At 43.9% G+C, this 24,726-nt stretch overlaps 2 protein-coding genes across 2 annotated transcripts; both read left to right on the plus strand.

The window, feature by feature from the left end:
- Positions 1-321: 321 nt before the first annotated feature.
- Positions 322-10,945, plus strand: LOC131282237 (hyccin). Its single transcript, XM_058311648.1, has 6 exons — positions 322-653; positions 717-977; positions 1,047-1,569; positions 1,658-1,774; positions 9,930-10,412; positions 10,494-10,945. The coding sequence occupies exons 1-6, from the start codon at positions 504-506 to the stop codon at positions 10,853-10,855; spliced, it is 1,896 nt and encodes a 631-aa protein (XP_058167631.1). The 5' UTR covers positions 322-503; the 3' UTR covers positions 10,856-10,945.
- Positions 10,946-11,276: 331 nt separating this feature from the next.
- LOC131294734 (UDP-glycosyltransferase UGT5-like) lies at positions 11,277-17,901 on the plus strand (the record flags this gene model as incomplete). The annotated part of the gene is given in 3 exon segments (XM_058322779.1): positions 11,277-11,342; positions 16,199-16,688; positions 16,777-17,901. Coding segments are annotated over 3 exon segments (1,638 nt in total), but the record flags the coding sequence as incomplete, so codon positions are not given.
- Positions 17,902-24,726: the final 6,825 nt, after the last annotated feature.

A 24,726-nucleotide genomic window follows, 5' to 3' on the forward strand; every position in this document is an offset into this window, starting at 1 on the left:
ATGTCGTCAACTTCTCATGATTGAACAGCTGTGTCGATGATATCTTCATTATGACGCAATGTTATGCTCTTATCGGATCATCAGCAATCGATTAACTTATTATCGATTGGTTACAGTTCGCCTTATCCATTCGTTCTCTGTAATTAATTTTCAGCCCAACTGGCGCATATTGTGTGATAACTGAGTTTTAACGATAAATGATCCCATTTTAAATCAGCGGTCGCATAATTGAACACACGTCGAATTTATCTGGCTCAAGTGTTTTGTGAAGATAGTGAAAGGTTGAGGTGATAGAGAAAAAAAAACTCAAACTAAATAGGTTCGCTTCCGAATGTATCGAATCCCCGGGACGTAGTACCTACCACCGTCAGCATACACTCCGTTCGGACACACACCAACCAGGTGTGTCAACGGAAAACGAGGAAACGCATTGCTCAAAGAGGCCGGCTACCGGTGTGGTGTGGTGCGGTGCGGGGTACGGTGGTGCGCGTTAGGCGAAAGCGATGGCGGAGGCAATCATTGCCGACTGGATCTCCGACTATAGCTCCCTGCAGGACACGGAGCTGCGCACGTTTGCGGCCCAGCATGAGAATGACTTTGAGATCTCGAAGGCCCTCTACACGATCCTGAACGAGCGGACCAAATACAAAGATGTAGGTGTAGCTTTGCATTCATCAACGGCGCGGATTATTATAAAATTTGTTTTCGCTTTCCAGCTCATACATCCCATCTGCAACCAGCTGTGCAATTTCTACCGGTCAAATGAAGTGGAGCTGCGCCGGTTCACGCTGCAGTTCGTACCGATGCTGATCTATCTGTATCTGAACTCGGTGGCGCTCGGCGACAAAAAAGGCTGTCGGTCGATCGAAACGCTGCTGATCTGTATCTACAACATCGAGGTCAGCTCAGAGGACGGCAGCCCGAAGGTGGTATCCTTTCGGATGCCCGTTCTTGCCCAAGCATCGGTATACCATGAGGTGGGTTTCTTCACACCTTACGTTGTTACGAATGCGTTTTCCATATTTGCCGTTATTCTGTGCTTGCAGGAAAAAAGTCTTCAACCGAGCGACCTGCGTAGATGGGAGGAAAACAGCAACAAGGACATTAACTGGGGCCCACTGCCCACGATCGAGTCGATCAACGCTCAGAACCGACTGAAGGTGATGACGGCACTGCTGTTCACGTACAACCAGCAGCTGAACCAAATACACAAGCCCGCCCTGTATCATCTCTGCAAGACGACGTCGCTGCTGGTCAACCAGGGCTTCCCGAAGCTACCCGGTGGCCACATGCACCGTTCGTCGTACGGTAGCGATCCGATCTCACCCCAGCAACCGATGGCGATGGCGGCCCCCTCGCATGTCGTGCGACCTCCACCACGGATCGCCGTGAACGCGCAGTTCCTGGTCGAGCTGGCTCACGCCAATTACTTCGCCATGTTCAACGAGTTTGCGTCGGCCGCGATTGAGGCCGTGACGGACCTGCACAGTCGGGCGTGCTACGAAATGCTGCCCGAGGTGATACTGGTCTCAAACGCGATACGAAACTCGCTGCACGCGAATCCTTCCGGTAGGGACACGTGAAAAGTGTTTGGCCCGCGTCAAACGGTGTGTGCTAATTACGGCGTTTGGTTTTCCTCCTGTTTCCTCCTCCACAGGCCAACCGAGCGACGGTCCGATGGGTATCAGTGTCGCACTGACACCCGCCACAACGACCGTGACGGTCTCGAAGTCGATGATCACCAATGCATCCTTCCGGACGAAGAAGTTGCCAGGTACGTACATCTCCGGTTCCAATGACGATCGCTTTGTCGCCAACGAAGGTCGCCAAACTCACCATCGCGTCACAATTTCACCTGCGCGTGACCTTCCATTCTTGCCCGCTCACTTTCCCCCCCTTTCGTCGCGAATCGTAATCAGGCAAATTCACACGAAAAAAAGGTTCCGTCTACGAAAACGAAGCGACATCGAAGTGCTCGAGAAGGTGACAACATTGACGTTTCGTAGCATTCAATCCGTCACCTTCCGAAGCACCGTTTGTCCGGGAAAAATGGAACCTACCCAAAGAGCAAACTTTTCAAATTTTCTTCACCATTTTGTGTCGTACATTTCACATTCCACCACCTCCACCGACTCCCCCCTAGTCCTCTTGCTTCAGCCTGAAACGGGCAACATTCCAATCGCTTTATGCTTTCTTGTTGTTAATGTGTTCTGTATATTTTCGATTCTATTCCTTTCTTCTGTCCAATCACGTTCCTTGTTCATTTGTGACTAGAGCTTGATTTGATTTCATACCTTTACAATGAAATATTCCGGTAATACGAGCAATTGATATGTTTCCCTGCCATTCACCGTAGAAGCCCGGTGTAAACGGATTTAAGGATGTAGTTGGATTTGGTTAGTTGAATCATCTGTTGAAGTTTACATCTCCGTACCTCTGTGACTTCTCTGGACTGTTACTAGTTATAACTCCTTCGTTCAAAGGTTAATCCATCGGTAACGAGAATTAGTTCACTTGGTGTTCGCTTTGTTTTAACTCACTTCGTTGGCACTCTTCTCTTCATGGGCAGATAAACGACCTTGACATTTGGTAGGGAAACTCAATCGAGTGTTGTTTCAAAATATTTGCTAACAATTTGGTTTGTTTCGACGGTTTAATTCTCCTAGAATGCAAGTCTCTCCATTCCTCCGGGTTGGTTCTCTCGGCAAAACAAATAAAGTTGCTGAATTGTTTCTAACTGGTTCAATTCGGCATTACAGTGGCAAATCTGTCACAGCGTCGTTCACTCTTCGTAAGCTTCGTTATCTTGGTTTTGAAATCATCCCAAGGGAGAAAGGATCTCGATTGAGGTACGACGATACTGAGCGCCTTCGGTTGTGTGCGTTGGTGGTGTGGAAAACAAACGCGCCTCGAGACCGAGAGTTAGCTAATTTCTTCGAGCCGCCCGTCACTGCCGTATTCCACGAGATCGTTTATCCGGCTCAGCTGGATAAAGAAGCTCCAATCGTGGGAGGGAACGAATGATTCACTCCCCCGATGGCGGCAGCCGCGTGCATTTTCCCAGGGTTGAAACGATGGATGGATGAAAACGTGGGTAGGAGTGTTTGCCTCCACGACTTCACTATACATTTGCCTCGAGTCTAACTACACTGCGATGGCTTGCGCTACACTGGCAGTGTTTTTGTATCAGTATCCTTGGTATTCCACGATGGTGGTGGGCTTATCCTGGTGGTCTCAAGTCTCTGACGTTAAGAAAAAATTGTAGGAAAAACTTGCTTCTCGTGGAGAGAAAAACTGGCAGATAATCATTATGGTCATCCAGCTAACCAACGAGGAGGATAATTATTGATCAAAATGACAGAAAAATATCACTCGGCTATCCAATACGGGCTATGATGTGGGCGTATTCGGAATTTGTTCTTGTTTTATTTCATAACTTTGCTTTCCGATTCAGATACGGTTGATATTTTACACAATGCCACTTTTTATATCAAACAATTTCTTCATACTGGTTTCCTTTCTTCTTCTTTCATCTTAGAAGAAAACTTTTTCCCGGAAGCCTTACTGGAAAAAAATGAACAAGAACAAGTGCGTCTTTTGGTGGTAGAAATTCTCTCGCAGGAAGTGAATGCATCGGTGGAGCAATCGAGCAGCAACAACAAACGGAAACTAAGAAAAATTCGTTGGAAGGATCTGCTTTTGTAGAATGTTTGATAAATTCCTGCATACGGTTCAATATTAACATACAAAATCACTGTGTTTACGTTCTTCTTCTCTCTTGGAAAGTGCGCATTCCATCTGTACGGTTCGATTCGCTAGGGATTTAGGGCAGGACGATCGCAGGTGTTTATAGTGTGTCCGAATTGTCGAATCCATACGGCCTCCGGGAAGTTTAAAAAACATTCTTCATTGCTCGTCATGTGGCAAGTAAGTTTACTGGTCGAAATGTTTGGTCCGGTGTATTGGTGTTCCTCCCCAAGAATCTTAGATCTTCTATCCCACCGTCGGTAATCTCATGTACTTTGTAATTAAAATCTAAATGTTGTCCATTCTTTAGCTGCTGCAACCTTAGCTGTGTACAAACTGGTATAAGAAACGCAGCGTGCATGATTGAACCTTAATGGTGTTGCCATGGAAATCTGTGTGTACTGTGATGTTCCTTGTTAGACGTGAACCATGTGAAAACACAGTCTATTGTTCCTAGGCCGTCCGTCGTACCGTTCAACGTACAAACCATGGGGCTACGAGAAAGGAAAAAAGGAGCTTTCTCTTTCCAAATTAAATCATCTTTGTCCGGTAGGGAGAGCAACCTGTTCAACGCAGTGGTGCGGTCCGGTATAAGTCACGTCGAATAACTTCATTACCAATTCTTGCTACCGGCTATCTTTTAAGACTAGGCGTTTCACAGCAACGTGAGACTACAAAGAGCTTGGATTGAGTGTGGCGAAGACAATGATTTCGTAACTTTTCGCCCCTCGAACCCATAGGAATCCCGGTCAAGCTATGAGTTGGGAACGGGATTCCCCTTTTAATAGAAGCACGCCATGTTTTGCCTTCTGTTTCAGCCTCTGGCGTTTGAAATCAATGCTTTCCTTTCTAAAGGCACCGGTATGTCTAAGGGCAATTTAAATGTTCTACCTCCATAGCCCTAGTTTCATTGCCCGTCTAAAGAGAACGCTTCTAGTGAAAATAGTGAAATATGCTATCATCCTGTGGTCTGTTGGATCATGCATCATTGAAGAACATTTATCCTTGTGCTAGACTCTGATTGATCCGGTTTTATGGATTGAAATCAAGCACCAGTGAACTCTATTTAGGAGCCTTTTTGTTGCATAAAGTATGAAGCGACGTCTATCGCCCCAAGCTACGCAAAAGGAACATGTTTAAGTATAATGAACAGAGGAGCGTAACGTACATCGTTTGACTCAATCAAAACAATGTAATGCCAACATTGTGGAGCCAATTAATTCGTACACAAGGTTGCGAAATGCAAACCCGGAAAATAATCTCTAACAGCCGGTTGAACAGCGCAATGCGAAAGGATGTGACCGACCTACCTTTCACTCAACAACGCACGCACAAAAACGTGACCAATGTTATCGATTAGTGAATCTTTTCTGCACGCTTGATAAATGATTACGCAAAACAGGAAGCACTCATCAGGAATGCGTGTGACAAACGCCTTTTCCAACTGACTGGCGGCAGGGCCCGTTTCCCGTGGAGAGGTTTCCTTCCTCCTCACCGTGGTTGAAAAAAAGTATCGCTTATGTTGGTAGATCGCCTTTGCACACCGGTGGTCATTAACGTGTAAAGTTGGGAAGGTTGTGCTATAATTCTGGCTGATTGCTGCCCACTGGTTTATTCGCCTTTGGGTGGATAAACTGCCACTCGTAGGTGTCCAATCGTAACGAACTTACATCCATAAATAGGCTGAAATGATGGAAATAAAATAAAACGCGTTTTTACTACAGATCTGTTATACAAGCAGTGGCAAGTTGCTACATTTGTTACACTGTGGTTTCCACGAGGTTGGAGGCTTGTTGGTGCCGGTTAGACGTATCTGCTGCTCCTCGGGGGTTCATCTTTTGGTTGGTTTTGACAAGTTCTCTGTAGGAGTGAGTGGGCAAAATCTTACGCAAAGAGCCTGTGAAACAATCCAAACAATGGAGATATTCGGTAGAACATATGGACCTGGAGAATTCCTTTTGACTGTAGATAGTAAACGGTGGAGCTTTTCAATAACCTATAACCATCGATGTTTTGTTTTAAGTCGCTATCTTGTGTCACAGCTGATTATTGAAGCATATCATTAATATTTTTCTCTATTTTTCACCTCATTTAAAACTGACACTTTAATAAGAATGGTTGTTAATAAAAAAGCAAAACATTAATATTCCATTGAGATATTCTTATGCTCATAAAGATCCAACAGACTGATCTTACCCTGCATTGTTGCTAACGACTCATGCAAGTAGCATGTTTGGGTGCATGTTTCTCTAACAATATTTGTCCTACACATACCATGGCAGGATTGTGTTCGCTTGGTTGTTCAAGTAATAACCATTATTTTTCAGTTTGATTTGTAAATTAATAAATCTCTGCGATGTCTTGGCTGTTCTTTGCTTCGAAGCTTTCGTTAATAGGCCCAGGGTCTGGGGTCTGCAGAAGCAATTGCAATACTTTACGCCTGACGAGTTTTGTTCATTATCCGATATACTTTTGTTGTTCACCTAACATCTTTTACTTTTCCTGCGCAAAAGCGGCCATGTGCCATTGTGATGGAAAGTTGTAATACGAGCTTGTTTTTTGCCCGAGCGAATATTAAAATATGGCTTTTTTCTCTTTCTTTACTGTTATTAATACCCTGCACAACCACAAGCAAACACAACACAACATCGATCGCACATTTTCCCGAAAGAGACTGCTTGACGCTGGCAAAGACGACGGAATACCGGTCTTCCTCTCTTTGGCCGCACAAGACGTTCTTGATAATTGCCATGGAATGCTTTATGAAAGATTTTTCTCCTTTTTTTCTCTCCACTTTCTCTCTAATTTTCCTTCTCCATCTTTTTCTCTCTATATTTAAAAAATCAACTGTGTAACGCATTACATGAATCCCGTAAATCCCGTGCGAATGTTGATAATGCTGGTGAAATGACAAACCGCTCAAATGTAGATGATTTGGAGGTAGAGTTTGTGAACTCACTGCAGACGACACAGCAGGAGATGATGAGCAAGCTGGCCATGATTGATGCTGACGTAGGTAATGGGACCACGTCCCATGGCGCCGGAATGGTGGTTGCCGGACCAAGTAGCAGCACAGCACTGCAGGGAACAGGTGTTGGTGGTGGTGTTGGCATTGGTGGGTCGCAATCAGCGCTAAATGGTGGCGGTCCAACGATGGCCAATGGTAGCTTAGCGACGGATCATACGGGAAGCAATCCGGACGACTTGAACAGTCCCCGAGTGGAGCCGAAAAAGAAGGAATCCTCGCGAAAGTGGAAGAACTGGGGCTGGAAATCGAACACCGGCAATGCAAACCCGACTAACGGCGAGCAACCGCGTCCCAAGCAGGCCAGCATCGAGGAGGAAGCCGACTCACCGAAGCGATCCGGAGCTTCGACGCGTCACTCGAGTCCGGCGGACTCTCCGAAGCACAAGCTGCTGCTCGGTACGGGGAAGGTAGAGGATGTCAACTCGAACAGCAGCATTTCGCCGGCATCCCTGCGGCGCAAGAAGTTTCTTTCCAGCAAGAACCAGCAGTCACCGGTGAACCGGTCGGAGGCGAGGGCCAGCGCCGGTGCCCGCCTGTACGAGGAGTTCGAGAGTAGCTTTCAGGACTCGGACTCGGACGAGCTGGCGGCGTTGATCGTTAACGGACGCCCGGCCACGATCCACCTGATTCAACCGTCCACCATACCTGGTTTATACTGAGTCCACGAAACGGATCAACTCTTGCCCGAATCTCGAACTATCTAAGAGCTCCGCATCACCACGCGATCCTTTATGGGGGTCACTTGCTTCTACACCACAATTATATACTTGCCAATCTATGGCCAATCAAAGGTCCACACTTTAACCACCATAGCCAGGATCTAGTCGTTAAGAAATACCGTATTCTGTACGCCGCTATAATACGCCGATCCACCGATTGATAGGAGATCCTAGCTTAGCCTATCCACATCTACCCAAGCAAAAGAAAAGCGATGCCAACTTTGACCTGCATTAAACTCACCCTCAGCAACAGCCAGAAATGTGTGGCTCGAAAAGTATCTCACGAAGGCCGATCAAGTAAGACATCTTCAATCCGATCGCTTCCACTGCAACGCAATTCTGACAACAGTCCTTCTTCTACCGCAAACGCTACGTACGCTGTCCGCTCTTCTTCTGTGTCTCTTCACGTTTTCTTTGCTCCTCTGCACTACTCTACTTCCTTCGGCTTCACTGCATCCAGTGCTTGCTGACTGTTGCCGGTAAAATGGCATCCAAGTTTGCCTTGAAAGTTGCTCGAAGCACCCGATTTCGTTGATTTCGATTCAGTATTAGCGGTTTGGATTCTCTCTGTCGTGTGATTTGTTGCAATGGTCACTTTTGTCTTGTGGTCCACCACTTCGCCTGTCTACATCCACATGCACCAGCACAAATGCACTGCAATGTGGGAGAAAGACCACGTTTGCAAATTAGAAGCGAAATTGTTTTGTCCACTTTGCAAATAAACACCCTTTATATGTTGCTGTCCTCACTAGTTCACTTATCACTGCTGGTAAAGTTGTTGTGAAGTAAAACGTTGATAGTTTGTAGTATCATTTGTGCCTTTCAAGTTCTTCGATGTCGGGTCACATGTACGATTTTATGTTGCGTTTTATACTGCTTCGATATAATTTTTGATTAAATTTCACAATGTGGCACATGCTATGTTGATACATTATTGGACATGAATACCATTTTTCGTTCTGTATGGCTTTTGTCGAGTCCCCAGACTTGTAAGGTTTTAAAGATTTGTTTCGCGTTCCACATCCGTATTAAACCGTACGCCGCGTTGCCAACGTGGCGTATTTATCCCCGGCCGGAAACCAAAGCAAATATTTGCGCCACAGGTTGTTGGCGTACACGTTTTGGCACGAGAGAGCTTTGCTTTTGGGTTGTGATTTTTCTTTTCATGCGTTGTGCAACGGTTTTTTTTTCGTATTTCCCAGTTTTTGTTTGTTCTGAAACAACATCAAACAATTTTCCGTTTTTCCATGGTCGTTACGTTTAACGTAGGAGTGAAGTTGTTTTTTGCGTTTTTATTTATGACTCTCTCGTGGTTCGAACGCCACGTGTAGTACACATCAATCCGCGTTCTGCTGCGTATGTTCGATTGCGTTCTACATATGGAATCGTTCGGCTTTTGCGTTGTGGTTTGTGTCTTTATTTTTCAATTCGCGTATCGGTCCTTCTCCATCACGATGTTTTTCATCTTCCTAACAGCGTTAACCCCAATGGAGCCGTTGAGGAGACGGTGTATTTCATTGACGGAAATCGGAACACGTTTGATTTTAGGCTTGTTTTTCGTTCTTGTTTTGATATCCATGTGCAACGTGAGTTGAAACGCATTATTTTGTTCATGTATATTTATAAGGTAAAAAGAAATCCTTTGTAAACCATTGGTGTGTACCCTGTTGATAACCATGTTTTTTTATTGGCCACGAAAGGAAACAAATTCCTTTGAATATATACAAAATCCTACCACACATGTTAATGATTCTAGGTTTTTTTGAACATAAACCACGTCATATTATTAAAATCCTATGCTTCCACAAAGTTTTCAATAACCATCTGCCCAAGTAATTTATTTACCGTAACCGTTGTATAAAAGAAAATCGTTCTCAGTTTGCAACGTGACACAGTTTTTCCAACAACCTTCGTGGTGATTACCGTGAGCACAAGAAAAAACAGGAACAAAAAATAAACAAAACCTCTTTAAAAGAAAACTGTTGTCTTAGGAACACTTTTTCTTTCTCGGTAAAAACAAGTTCCATCCTTCTGGTTCAAGCTGTGTGTTCTGACGGGCTGCCATTTGTAACTTCTTGTGTGTTGTTATCGGTTCGTCAGGTGCTGTGTTATCACAGCAATGTCGTGCCCCATCCTCACCAGATCTTGCCTTCCCCGTTATGGAAGTCTATTCCGAATTTGCACGATTAGGTACTTCCTCGTGTTTCTTGATTTCTTTTCCTCTTCCGCATCGAAACTTCCTGCCCACTCCCCCCCTTAGGAGAAAAAAGAAACTACCAACACCCACTCGTCCTGTTGTCCATCGACGGTGCGTTCCGGGTGTATGACAAACTTTAATTAATTTCCCTCGTTGCTTTTACTTTCTTACTTTGCGCACCCTCTGTGTCCGGACAACGATGATGATGATGATAATGATGCGGCATCGTCGCTTGCAGATGATATTCCAATACAGGGTCCGACGAAGGACGACAGCAGTGGCCCGCCCCACCTGACCAGCATCAACGAAGAGGGCGAAAGTGGGCTCCCATCGGCGGACGGGAGCATGAAGGGCAGCATCGTTGGGGGTAATGCTACGGCGGGCGGGGCTGGTGGTGGTGCGTCGACGACGTCTACCCCGGGCAAACCGAAGGACTCCAAAACCCACAAGGTGCTCGGTGGCTTTAAGAAGCTGAAACCGGAAAAGGATAAAGAGAAGGATAAGGATAAGGATAAAGATAAGGATAAGGAAAGAGATAAAGACAGCAAAGATGCTAGCGGTCCGACGCCGGTCGTACTCGTGTCAACCGGCACGGGCAGTGTGACGGTTCCGGTGGGAAGTGCCGGTACCGGAACCACCGTTGGCGGCACGTCACTAGTCGAGGAAGCGAAGGCGCTGATGTCATCGGCCAAGAAGATTAACTCGAAGGATAAACTAAGTGGTTAGTACCGGCACCTGCTGGAGGTAGACAATGAATCTGAATTTACTCTTTCACTTTCTTTTTTGTTTCGGGTTATTACAGCTTCCGGTGTTGGCGGTGGACAACCGGCCACGGTGGTGGTGCTTTCCAACGGCAGCATTCTGATGGGCTCCGGTCCTGGTGCTACGTCGACGAATGGCGACGGAACGGATGCTGGTGGACCCATCATCGGGGCAACATTGGCGCCAAGTTCGGCCGGTGGAGGTGCCACCGCGAACGGTGGACTCGGCAAGCAATCGCTCGACAATGGCGAATCGTTCGATTCCGGAAGCGAGCTCATCCAGCATCATTGCAACACCGTCATCAACAGCAGCAACAGCAACAGCAGCAACGGGGGCAGCACGATTAAAACCACCGTGCTGGACATGAAGAACCACGGAAGCATACAAGTTAGTCAAGTTTAGATAGTTCCTTCGGTACATTGGGTGTTGTTTGTGTGTTTTCGTGTGTCTGTGTGTATGTGCGCGCGCGTAGGAGCGTTTCCTTGATTGATTTTTTTTTATTTACCTAACACCGGGGAAATCACACGAAGCCTGATAATTGTAACGATGAGTTTTTGGTGCAAATTGTTCCACAATTCGTAAAATTGAGGTCACTTTTTAACGGTAAAGAGTCCGTTTTGAGGAGATACGCTTGTGTTTACGCCATGATAACAACTTATGGCACTCACGTACACACACATACACACGCACACAAAAACTATACATATATAGCTACGATAGGTTAGGAACAATTGATCGTACGCAATAGAGTGCCGGAAAGGTGGCGAGACGGAGAGACATTATCCCTCGCGTTTACGTTGCTTGACCCCATTCCTTGCTCCGTTAAACTCCAGTTTCATATAACCTCGTAAAACTTCGTTTCATGTTATACACATGTTTTTGTTTATCGGTTTTTGCTAGCGAAAGTTCATAAGACCTTGTTTTTATTATCGGAAAAATGTTTAATGTGATCCAACCTAAACTACGCGTTTTATAAAGTATTCAATTTCTTGGTGTATTTGCTTGAATTATTTCGTTTGATTTTAGTATTACATGCGTTTTGCTTATTAATGTGATAGAAACATTTCCCTCTTGTAGTATATAGCTTTTGTTTTTATTTGCCGTTATGCGTCCTGTTTTGTACATAAACCATTATTTTGTCAGATTTCTTGATATTTTGTTCATTTGGTATCCTTTGTCCGTGGGAGTTTGGGCATATCGCCGTTTAAAGCCTTGGTTCTTGATGTTTTTCTATGTGGTGGAACACGATTTTCGTTTTGCCTCACACAAAAATCAAACATGTTGAGTGTGTAGCTCGTGTTCTTTGAAGCTACACGTGACGTAGCATGGTGAACCGAACACGACTGTAGGCTCCACATCCTGCCCACACACTGTAGTGTACGTTTATTTCCGTATGCCGCGGGAAAGTGCTCCTCCAGCTTCAATAGCATTCAATATGAATGGCCTACCAGCGCGGAGCGTACGATTTTACGCTTCCAATGTATCTCGGGGATGAATGAATCAGCTAATCCAAAGTATCATTTCATTACCCATCCTTAGTGGCTCGTTCCGTGGCGTGAGCGGAAATTCTTTTTCCAACGCCACCGTAATTGGCATCCTTTTCATTTGCGTAATTGACACATATTACCGCGTGTAGGCGTAATCTAGATAACATTCATTCGAGCAAAACTCCTACAGATGTATAATATCCTGCTCCTTTATCAACCGTTGTCACATTCGTGGAAGTAGAGAGATTTTTTTTGGGTTTTTTCGAGTTATATTTTTCAATTACGCGTGATAACTTGATAACAGCCCGCAATGTTGTGTTTGTTTTGGTTTTTAATTGTTTAGATTGGTGTGATTTTATGTTGATTTGATTTGATTGTGCATCACAATGAACAAGTTGGTAGAACCCAAACGCCCGGTAAGCTAGCGAAAATTCAGTTCATGTCTGTTTAACTCTGCCCACAAGCAGCAGCAGCAACAGCAGTATCAGCAGATCAACAACTATGATAAATTGAATTGGTATTTTATTTTCGTTATTTCTTATGATACCAATAACGCCACAAATTTCTCCACGACCATGTGATGCAGCTTTGGAGGATCTAAAGCACCGCCAGAGGCGTCTAATTCGAAAAGGCACGAAGTGATTGCAAAGAAAGATTATCATCTCTAATCTGTCGAAGCACCAATACAGTATGGCACCGTTCCGCACTAATCAATAAACACCAAGCCACGCGGGTGGGGGGTTTGTAGGGTGGTTCTGTTTCCATGTTAGAGGCACTACACAACAACAAAAACACGTTGGCACCATGCTTAGGAGCATGCCAAGTGTTTGTTTTAAAGGAATTTATGAAGGATTATTATGCATTTTTTCATTAAGTGTAAATTACTATCCTATCGATCGATGGTGTACAGATGTACTCGCGTCAACAGATTGTTTTAAAGCTACATTTCTTCCATGCGAATGTGCCAATAACGTACGTATGTGTTTTATTTTTATTATAACGTCATTTGTTGTTGTTTTTTTACTTGATTTGTGTTAATCGAACAAACAAAACTGTTTGCAACTGTTTGAAACATCGGTAAATGAGCCGTGTGTGGTGAATAATCGTTGTCTAATTGTAAACAACAATGACTGAATGATGCTTCATGATATAATAATTGCGGAATTCAACACATATGGCAAAACGTTAATGTCTTTCTTAATGGGTTCATTCATCCTTGTCTCAAGTTGTAAGACCTATAACAAACCCCATAAAACAACCAGTACGCGCATACAACGTGAAGGTAAACTTAAAGCAATAGAAAACATCCTAAGAATAAACACCATCTTGCAAGCGTATTATATAAGATTGCCTCGTCGACCTTTATGAAAGTTATGATGAGAAGTAATACATTTCTATGTGATTATGACGATTACCCATCCTAATATATCAACTTTCGTTCAAAAACATTAAACATAGGCTAGATTGATCCAATGTAAGCAGATCATTGCTGCAACGTTTATACGGTTCATGTTTTCCCCAATTGTTTGCTTTAAAAGGACAATTGATGCGTATGATATTACTATACCGCAAGAAGGCGGCATCGATTGAACGAACGAGTGCTTCAAAAGCCCCCACGGATAGGGTTTTACACTTCGAAATACATATCATTTTCGATCATTATAATTTACCGCATGAGGCACTGTCTGTCAGTGAACAAAGCCAAAGCAGTTTAGCCGCTGCTATGTTATTGAATATATGTTTTACAAACACTTGTTATACTTCATTGAGCTTCGATTGTGTCATCGTTAGGAAATGTATTGATTTTTCCATAGTTGATGCCGGGGCCGGTAGAAACCTTTCATCAACGACATCGTACAGAGAATCGAAACGAAAGATAAAATGTTGGAAAAGTATTGTAAAAAGTAATTCTTCATCTACCCACAAAAAAAAAACCCTTACCCACGATCTACGAATAGTTGAACTAAAAGTATAGCAACTGCAATGAAACCACAACAAGATTCGTTAGAAGATCCCGCACCTTGGGATGAAAAAAGCGAGTGGAGAAAATGATCCAAAAGATGATTATATATACAACAAATATACACAGTACATAGACATTCGTTAAAAAAACAGTAAGATTTCATTAAAGTCGGTGTAAATACTTAAGTAGACATCCAACCACTTCCCGCGGGAGTGGACAGGAAAACGGAAAGTGACAAACAGGGGAGCTCCAGCGAACCGATTGTTCACATTTGTGTCTTGTTCTCTTCTTTCCATCGTCCACCCTGGGGGTGGAGAAAATTCTCAATCGTATTGTTGACGAAAAATTCACAGAGCATATATATACAAATATATACACACACACACCTATTTAAAACGGAATCGATTTTCAGTGTAATCTCTCTCGAAACCAACAGTAAACGATATTGAAGCACAGCGGAACCGGAAAGGAAGATGCGTGAGCACTAGCGAAGGCGTATAAGGATCGGTGTTTCTGAGACAGATAACTGAAATAGTTGTAGTCAGACCTTAATAAAGGATCAATTGCACTCGGCACACATCTTTTTGCATGAACGGTAGAGAATCGAAGCCGAAGAGAACCTTACGGTGAGGGATAAGGGCGTAACTGTTTAATGGTGTCACACCTCCAAGTTCCGGTGATGGTATGGTCAAGATGGTACAGCACCACAGAAGGTATTAATCGTTGTAGTTGGGCAAGAGTCTAGTGAACATAATAAAATTACTAACATGACTAGAATGCAGTGCAGGGAAATACGGGCTATTGGGAAATTGTGAGCGTGTACGGGGTTGGGCGCAAGCAAACAGAGAAAATTCTATTCTGTATAGGAAAGGATAATATATGATATCGTTACGAACAAACTAAACAAGTGCCCTCGGTTATTTTTGTCTTCTTACATAACCTCTTCCAGTTCGCAGCCATGCAGTAACCTCTCGAACAAATGGTAAGTGAATATAGTTTAATTCATTCACCTAGAGTAATTCTTTCAACTGAACAATTCCGAAATTAAGTCCAACCGAAAACCGCCATCGGGGGATTACTACTTAGATAATTGCATGACGTGATTAAAATGACATAACTCATTGTTAACTTCCTCTCTACACGAATTCTATTTCTGTTCTACATGATTATGAAATGTTACAAGCGGCCATAACTAATCATCGCCAGAAGAAAAGCTTGTGTCCGATATTTGAGTAGGGTTCTGAATCTATTGATAATTTCATACATAATCATTGTTATCCTCTATCCCTAGTTCGTATCGTATTCCACAAACCTAACTATTTTTAGGTGCTTAAATGCGTGCCACTCTATAGTTGATTTAATTGGCCCACACAGGAAATGCCGAAAAACATTTTAAAATTGAAAATTTAATGCTGGCCCTCATTATATTATTGCGTGACGTTGTGAATGTTTGACAGATTGGTAACAAAAGCTGAAAAATTGCTTGATGGTATTCTTAGCGGTTGCACATATAGAGGACGAACCGTTACTTATCAAGCTTCCCTAGGTTCGTCTACTAGCAACAAACATTATGGCAGAATATGTGAAACACCCCAAGCGATATGGTTTCTGTTGCACAATGTTTGTGATAAACATTTTCACTTATTCTGCTTCAAAATATTTCTTACAATCGGAAATAAAAGTGCCAATAAAGCAAACAAATAAAGCATCATTCACACACGGGCTCATGCAATTAAACCTGATCGTGCCGCGTTAAAAGGTGCGCTCATCCATTACGAACGTTAGTTGCCTTGTGTTGCTCGTAGAAGCTGGATGTGATTATCAAGTGTTCAAGTTGCGGTAGGCTGCAGTCGAGCTAATCAGTGTGTTTTTGGCCAGGTCTAAGCAATGGTGTGTATACTACCATACTTTGGAAAATTAAAATTTGATTAGAACTTGTATTTTGCTAATAACTAAACTTAGTAGAAGAAAAACATTAGAAGAGCTCGGGCAGTGTAATAGTTGCAGTTTGAAACAAGTTGCAGTTTTCATCAGCATTAGTTGTGTTTAATTGCATCCATCTTGGGTGGTCGTTAAAAACGTCATGGGCCAAACGGGAGGGAAGCATTGCAATGATAAGCGTTTTTTTTCTTTTAAAGTGATTTGTTTAGATGACATGCAAATTTTTCGCTGTTTCATTCGACCCGGACAAAGACAGCCCAAGACGTTAGATCTATGCAATTGATAGTGCAGCGGTTTTTCTACCCGGTTTTTGAAATCGTATCCGTCTTTTCATACTTTATAACATCCTACCAGCGTCTACCCGGTTGTGTGTGTGTTCTACTCGGCTTCAGATTTTTTACTTTTACTCTACCAACCACCGATGGCGCACGGATACTGTCCGTTAACGTGTTCCCCGGACGCAGCCACTGGATGATGATCAGTGCGATTTTGGAAGGACTACTCGAGCGTGGCCATGAGGTGACCGTCATTACGAACTATCCCCGCAAACAACCACATCCGAACTACACGGAAATTGTTATCGCCCCCGTGTACGATTTCTGGGGCAAGTCGGTGAAGGTGGACTCGTTGTATGATTTGACCGAGATCTCGATCCACCACATGCTCATGGGCTTCCTGTATCCGCTTGGTTTGGAGACGGCAGAGTATGGATACACTCGTGCAAACGTTGCAGATTTTATACGTAACGATACCGGTCACTTCGATCTGCTGCTAGCGGAGCAGTTCTATCAGGAATCCTACTTGATGTTGGCGCACAAGTATAATGTACCGATCGTTACAATAGGTAAGATGATGCTTGTACGTCTTAATCAAGGTTTTTTTTTAATGTTTTGAAGAATCGATGTTCTACTGTACAATGTTTCAACCCACAGGCACTTTCGGCTTTGCGCAGTATATGAGCCCCATGATGGGTTTGATGAGCACTTGGTCGCATGTTCCGCACGAGTTTCTACCCTACACCGACCGTATGTCACTTCCCCAAAGAGCCTACAACGCGTACGTGAGCATGTACGAGCTACTGCTTCGCTCCTGGTATTACCTTCCGCAGCAGGAAGCGATGGCGGCCAAGCATTTCGGGTTTCTGCCGGGTCCGTTACCCCGCATAGCCAATCTCGAGCGGCAGGTTTCGGTTATCCTGCTGAATAGCCACCTTCCGCTGACTACGGTTCGAGCGAAGGTACCCGGGCTAGTCCAGGTCGGAGGACTACACATAAAGCCACCGAAGCGGCTTCCGGACGATTTGCAAAAGTTCATCGACGAGGCAAAGGATGGCGTGATATTCTTCAGTCTTGGCACAAACCTCCGCTCGGCCGATTTGCCCCCGGCGAAACTGGCCATCATACTCGGTGTGTTTGGTGCCATGAAGCAACGGGTGGTCTGGAAGTTCGAGAATGAAAATATCAAAAACCTACCTCCGAATGTACTGGTTCGCAGCTGGTTACCACAGAGTGATATACTTGGCCATCCCAATGTGAAGGTGTTCATCACACACGGTGGTCTACTGGGGACACAGGAAGGCGTGCATCGAGCTGTTCCGATGGTAGGCATTCCGATTTACTGCGATCAGCATCTGAACATAAACAAGGCAACCGTCGGAGGGTACGCCGTGAAGCTGGACTTTCCAAACATCACACAAGAATCGTTCCGATGGGCCCTGGAGGAGGTTTTGTACAATCCGAGCTACAAGCAAAATATTGACCGAGTTTCGCTAATGTTCCGGGATCGCCCATTGCCCGCACTCGACGAGGCCATCTACTGGATAGAATACGTAACGCGGTACAAGGGTGCGACCCAGCTACGGTCCTCCGCAATGGATCTGCCTTGGATAAGTCTTGCGCTCCTTGATCTCGTTGCGTTGGGGCTACTTTCTCTGCTGGTTATTTACGTTACGTTGCGCAAGATCGTTTCAACTCTTTTCGGTAAGAATGAAAAAACAAAAAGGAAAAGCGACTAATATTATAAAATATAATATCTGAGACAGAGCTTAAGGCTTGATGATAAATGTAAAAGGGTTGCGGTGTAAAGATGTAATAAACGATTTGATTTGAATTACCGGTACGTTCTTCTGAATAAGATTGCTCCTAAATGTAGGCAACTTACAGTACACTCGTGTTCGATCACTATGGTCTATTGTTTAATTTTTTAACTATTATTAAACTAGTATGAATATTTTTTCAACACTTTAGGAAATCTCAAATTGTCTTTCTTTCTTTCAGTAGGTTCCTACGATTTATAAATATTTATAAGAGTTAACAAATGAAATGAAGCAAGTGATATGCAGATCATCAATTGATCGTACAACTGGTCCAGCGATGGCGTCTAGTGTTTTTTCCGTGTGATCAATCAGTTCTCGACCAGCACTCGGCCAGTACGGTCACGGATCCCCCGGAGAAAGCGATCGCACGATTTTTGCACGCCCTCGCGTTAAGGTGTAGTGGTAGCACGCGGATCGCACACGCAGCCAAGCAACAGCTGCGCCAGCGGAGGTGCGTACGACCGGCGCGGCGATCTTTCAACCTCATTCATTTCACGTTCGGCCGTTCTGAAAGAAGCACGCGCGTGTTCGGTGCTTGGCCGCGTTGATTCGTTCCGTGTTGAAATTGTTGTTTTCTGGTGGAGTTGGTGTTGTTGTTCCCCGGTGGGTTAAGGAAACGCGTGTGTGAATCAAAAGAAAGCACCAAACAAAAGGTATACAAGCAGTGCGCGGTGATACGTGACAAGAATCGCAAACCACCCAGCGGGCATTGTTGCAATACATCCTATCAAATTCCCCTCAAATTTCATGCTTTTTCTCCCCGCACCCCCGTTAGATCCCACACTTGCTCGCGAAGTGCGACACAATTCATTTTTTAAAAACGCCACACTACTCCGTAGCACATTACCACGCATACGGTACATGTACTTGCGTGTGTATGGCGTGATTTGCATTCCCTCTCCTAGCGCTGCGATCACTAGCGAGCTCTGCGAGTGAATCTTGACAACTCGATCATAGTTGTTTTGGGTTTTGGTGCGAACACAGTGATAAGTTTTCAGTGAAATAAGTTGACGAATTTACGCGTGAAAACGTTATGTTTTCATATCAAATGTGAAAAGAATGCATGTGGAGAGGCGACGACATCATTTGGAAGTGATGAAATAATAAAAAACATCTTTCTAAAACAAACATCATTTGCTTTCCTTTCATTCTGGCGTGTTTTGTTCGCCTCGGGTATTGGGAACCTCGAGGTGCAGGGCGAATGTACACACGAAGAGAGGAGAGTTCACGGAGGCGATCGCGTGAACCATTCGAATGGTCACGCGTGACGTCACGATTCGTTCATTCATATTTGGCTAATCTTTGGCTAATCTTTTTCGAGGATTAGCTAAAGATTAGCCAAAATGTGTAGCGTTGCAAGCAAATGATGCGCAACAATGCCCGCTGGGCAGCTGAACGAGTTACAATAGTTGTCGCTTTTTATTTTGCGCCACAACGCGTTGCTTTACTAGCCACTCTCACGGTGGGAGCGAAGGGATTTGAGGATGGGTGCAGGGCCAAACATTCCCAGCCTTTTTCCCTGCAACGGTGACGGTAGTGAAAGGTAGCATTTTTCACCGACAGCACAAACGGCGGCCAGTCAGCACAATAAGAACATGGAAGGAGGAGATACCGTTCTATGCGTGCAATGTGCTACGAATATGTGCTAGAGGTTTGTAATGCAGGTGAACGAAGCTGCCACTGTAATATACCCGGATACTTGATCGTGTGTAGTAGCTGTTGTTTTAGTATACGCATTCCAGTTCCAGTGAAACAAGAGACAACTTTAGCGCCTGCATTCTACCGCGGCGACGCCATTGATTGATACCGATCGCGTCAGTCGCCATATTGTGCACTATGCGTGGCGTTAGAAGGGCTGAGCAGTACGGTGGCTATATCAAATGAATAAGCGTTCTCATTGTGATGAATCAATCAATTGATCAATCGATCAAACGGCCATTGGAATGCGATCGCCCCGCGAGCTGCGAGTTGCGAACAGAGTGTTTCAAATTGACCCATTAAGCAAAAGTAAAGAAATGGAAAGTTGTGTTTATTTTAAATTTAAAAAATTCTGCATATTTTTAGCTGTACGTGTACTTCGGAGTGGGTGATTTAGTGCCGGGTAAGTTTGTGGTGCGGTGTGTGAAATTAGTGGAGTTTATTTGGTACTGAACCGAGCTTGCATCCGTGTCTTCGGTTGTGTGATAGTGCTTCGTTGTTATATTTGCATTGGGCGTTGCTCAAAGCCCTAAACGCCGCTTATCCAGGGAACGTGATCGTCTAACAGCAAGCAAAAGGAGCAAAACGGAAACGTGAAGTTTGCCAAGCGGGACACTATCTCGCTGTCACCTTCGACAACGGCTTGGGCGTGCTCAGATCGTTAAAGTCAGCTAGACATCCATTGAAGGTGGTAAGTATTTCTACATTCAACTCCTTGGTTTGTAATTGTAACGTAACTGAGAATCAAAGAACCAAAGTATACCAACTCTTGCTCCGTGAGATCATCGGCACGTTTGTAGTGTCTTCAAGGAACGAAAACATTCCGAAAACGATTAACACCGTCTGACGTTAATGTGCCAACGTCGACGGCACTTGGTATGATATCATCGAAAATGCTGGACAAAATATCCAAGAACTACGTTGTGTGCCATTTCCAAATTGGGGATACAGAAGTAGCTTGAATCGAAAAAGTAGTGTCTGCATTTTTTGTTGAAACAATATTTACTATTGTAATGTTTTATGTCTTCGCTTTTTGACCATACTCGCTCGAGCGTCTCATCACTAAAGGCATCAAAAACTGCCACTCCAAAAGTGTGAATAAATTTGGGCCTCAAAACCGGAAAGGAAAATGACCGCGAAATTGTGCGGGAGGGGTGAATAATGATTTTGGTGGCTACTAATAGCCAAAATGTTTTTTTTCCCTCTCTTTTCATGCAAATGATCTCCGGCCAAACAAGATTTGGAGGCACATTTTCGAGGTGCTGCGTAGAGGGTTTTTTGGCCACTTTGTTTGGTTTTGTGTGGTTCGCAGGGTGGAGTCTTTCTTCGCGAGCGACACATGCTACCGTGAAAAATGCGGAAAAAGAAAGCTTTTCTGTGGGTACGGAGTTCGGTACGGTTATTTTGCCAACCGAATGCCGGCCACTTCAAGGTGGCGTACGATTTCGCTTTCTTTACGGAATATTAATGACCGATCAAGATATACACACGGAGCAGATTTGAATGGAAAACACATTCAAATGGGAAAATTGATCAATTCAGTCTTTGGTGGACCATCATGATGAAGTTCGCTTGCCAAGGAAAAACGAACCGGCCAAAGAAATGTAGATGAACAAATTTGGGGGTTGAAGATGGCTATATTGGGTATAATGAGTTTTTTTTAAATAAAATTTGAAACGATTTGAAGAAATATTTAACAAAAACTTACTTATAGCCAAGATCGAGAAAGTGGTTTGAACACGATGATCTTCAATGTAGACCTCATTTTATTGTATCTCGCAATTAAGTCAAGTTTCCGAGGGTTCCGCAATGTGGTTCACTCTAGTTTTTCACTTATATTTATCACCACCATAAAAGCAGATACCAACGAACTGTTTTGGATTGTAAAATGTAAGACATGTGTTTTATCAGCATCTTTACGGGGCATTGCTTCTGAAGTCGATGGCACAAAAACGGAATTCAACGACAAAAACAATAAAATTATCAGAGAAAGTTTAAAATTTCCATCGTTTCATTTCTGCAACATTTTGAGCAATTTTTAACGAATGTGACCCTCGCTCGTACAGTCATATCAATGGTTGCTGTTATCTGGCTCAGTGAGCAAACAACCAACACGGTTTCATTGTAGACGAACTTTGACATGGTATTGAAATGCTAACGGAAATCCCGCAGAACGACCAAAGATACTCTTACGGTTACCCCTTGTTTTACATTAGCATATCATACAAATGCAACCATGTTTGTGCAATATTCATTCTACCGATGGGACGAGCGTGGGGTCTGTTTGGAGATCATTGCTTTGATTGTTTTTGATTGCAAAATTAGTAGCCAGTCCAGATAACAATTTGGTTGGTGCGTCGGAATCAAACGGTTCGCTGTAGCGGGCGGAAATCATAAAACAGACGGTTAAATGTGCAAAGCATCGAGTCAAACATTTTATGCCAAACGTTAGTTCGGATACTTACATTAGATAGCAAACAGCAAGCATAAAGAAGCCGAATATCGGTTTCGTTATGTGATGAGTAAATTAAACGTCAACATTCCTGGAAATGTCTCTGATGAATCAACTGAACCTTTTTCGAACAGAAAACTTCTAATCCCCAAAAATCCCTTTTTCCAGGTATTTGAAAATAGCAAATACGGTTATCTTCACCCCCTTCGTTCCTATCCGGGTTGCCTAAACGAGCTGTTTCCTACCATCCCTAACGGTTGGGGACGTGCTTCTCGATCAAAGGGAGACGAGGGGGACGATCAGCCGAATGTGGTGTTTGCTTGATTTTCGGTGTGCATAATCTTGGACCGTTGTTGGCGCGTTGACCGCCGATTATAACGACCCGGTGCTGCGGGTCAGCCTGACCTTGAGGTATCACCCATAGGTCTCCCCGAGATAACCTGGCTCACGAGGCGCATGCGATCGTGTCGGCGGTTGCTTGGTTGGATGTTTTGATTTGGTTCTTCCCCTTCCCATCACCGACGGTTGACTGCTTGGCGCGGGAAGTTACAAATGCAACCCGTTTCGCGGCAGGAAACTTTACTACCCTCCCAACACACTCTCAGCTGGGCGGCTCGTGATGCAATAGCAGGGTGGCGCGTGGAGGTTGGGCATTATGGTAATGCACGGTTCTGATACCGAATAATAATACCTGCGGAGAACATAAATAAAAGACCGAAACGAGACGACGGTCCCGGGGAGACCTCGCTCCGGATCATCTCACGAAAACGAAACGTCAACTCCTGCCAACGTCTCGATCATTCCCTTCCCCACCGAAACACCAAACGCAGCAAACGCAAATTCAACCGCCAAGAGCTCCGGACTCTGCTGCATTGTCGAGGCGCGGATTGGATTGATTCGAGTAAATTGTTCTAAATTATCACGGTAATTGTCGCCTCATTGTGGTTGCGCGAATGTTGCGCTGGAAAAACGGGCCACGGGTGCGTTGGCACGATGGGAAGGGTGGTAAGAAGAGGGTTAACGAATGGGGAGCGATCGAGCGTGAGATATGATCATACACATGGTGTTGATGGCGGGGAAAAATGTGCCAAACTGTTCGTCCGTATGGTGTCTGAAATGAAAAAGAGTTACTAATCCATAAGCCAAGTTGTGGTTCATTGACTTATAAACATTCTTTATATATGTTTGTAACATTGACACTTGTTGTAGTATAAATATAATAAATGTTAAATTATATATAAGTACTACCAAAACACCTCGTCGAATCATCATCGACTAAAGCGAACAAAGAAATAACTTAATCGTTCAGTGAGCAAATGAAGCGAATGATTAGCTAAGCCCTTTGTCTTCTGAATTAAATTGATCTTTCATAGCGCATTTCTGTGCCGACTGATCACTTCGTATCTGAAGCGTCACGGTGGGTGTTAATGATCCGGAAATTGACCTTCACTTCATGAACCCACGAATGATGCCGGAAACGGGTAGCTTGAACATGTTGAGTGTTTGAGGGCAGGAACTCCAACGAGGGTTTGTTTAGAAGAAGCTGCACGTGAAGTAGGTCTCGAGGTTTCACGTTCATCTTTCCACACTTACCAGAAGGAATTCATTCAAAAATGCTTCCGCTAGCAGATGAACTTCTTTAGCAGATATTGTCATTTCACTTGTCCTCCAAATGTAGTCTATTACAGAAAACATCCTTATCTTAAACCCATTTAAAGGTAATATTGAAATTTATTTAAATGGAATAGTGATTGGATTAATTTACGACTTCCGTTTTACGAGGCACTTTTGTGGACGTAAAAATATCTTAATTGTTTTAAATTATACCAGTTTGGATTGCTGGCTCGTTATAGCCTTTTTTTCCTGTTTCCTTACCGCTCTCCCATGCTTATGCAACTTTATGTTTGTAAAGATTAAAATCGATTGCGCAATAGAAGTATCAAATTTGTAATTCCCCTGCATCCCTCTTCCAGATGGAAAGCACATTGCCCAATAGAAAGAAAATAGAAAATGAGCCAAAAACAAGCAGCGGGGGATAAAACATACACACAAAAGCCAATTCTTATGTACACAAACCCGCGAACCGAACGGGGGGAAAACAAAAGAAAAACCGGTAAAACGCAACCACAGTTAGTTCGAAAATGTTTTTCCGCAAGAAAGGAAAACAGTGACTCACTCTCGAAATGGCGCCAAACCTTTTTGCTTCCCATTTCGATGCGATCTACGAACGAAAGTGATCGTGACACAAACTGCATTTGTTAGTCCATTCGACGGGTAAGAAAATGCATGTTACGCGAATCAATTCGATGAGAGTTTATGTTGCCATGCTTCCAACGGCTCGGGGATCACGGACGAACCATAGCCGAGGGTAAGCGGTGGAAATTATTAATAGCTTCATCATCATCGTCATCTTCGTTTACCGGACGCGTGAAGGTTTCCCTTCGTGGTCAGTGGTTGGGAAAATTAATCAACTCAATTTCGGTCGCTGTCGGACAAAAACCCCGTACCGACGAAACTCGGTTAGTCTGTTCATATTTTTTTCTTAAGGGTCGGAGAAAAGTGTAGAAATTATAAATGACAATTTTGCACGCACCGTTTTTCCCTCGGTTCATCATGTTTCTATTGTGGTTTGGAACT

This window comes from Anopheles ziemanni, chromosome 2 (assembly GCF_943734765.1).
Source record: "Anopheles ziemanni chromosome 2, idAnoZiCoDA_A2_x.2, whole genome shotgun sequence".
Classification (NCBI taxonomy): Eukaryota; Metazoa; Arthropoda; class Insecta; order Diptera; family Culicidae; genus Anopheles; species Anopheles ziemanni.

Bases quoted from the DNA above. Each gene is read 5' to 3' on its own strand.
- LOC131282237 (XM_058311648.1), top strand. From the start codon at position 504: ATGGCGGAGGCAATCATTGCCGACTGGATCTCCGACTATAGCTCCCTG. The intron at 978-1,046 runs GTGGGTTTCTTC...CTGTGCTTGCAG, and splicing joins AAGCATCGGTATACCATGAG to GAAAAAAGTCTTCAACCGAG. The intron at 10,413-10,493 runs GTTAGTACCGGC...GGGTTATTACAG, and splicing joins CTCGAAGGATAAACTAAGTG to CTTCCGGTGTTGGCGGTGGA.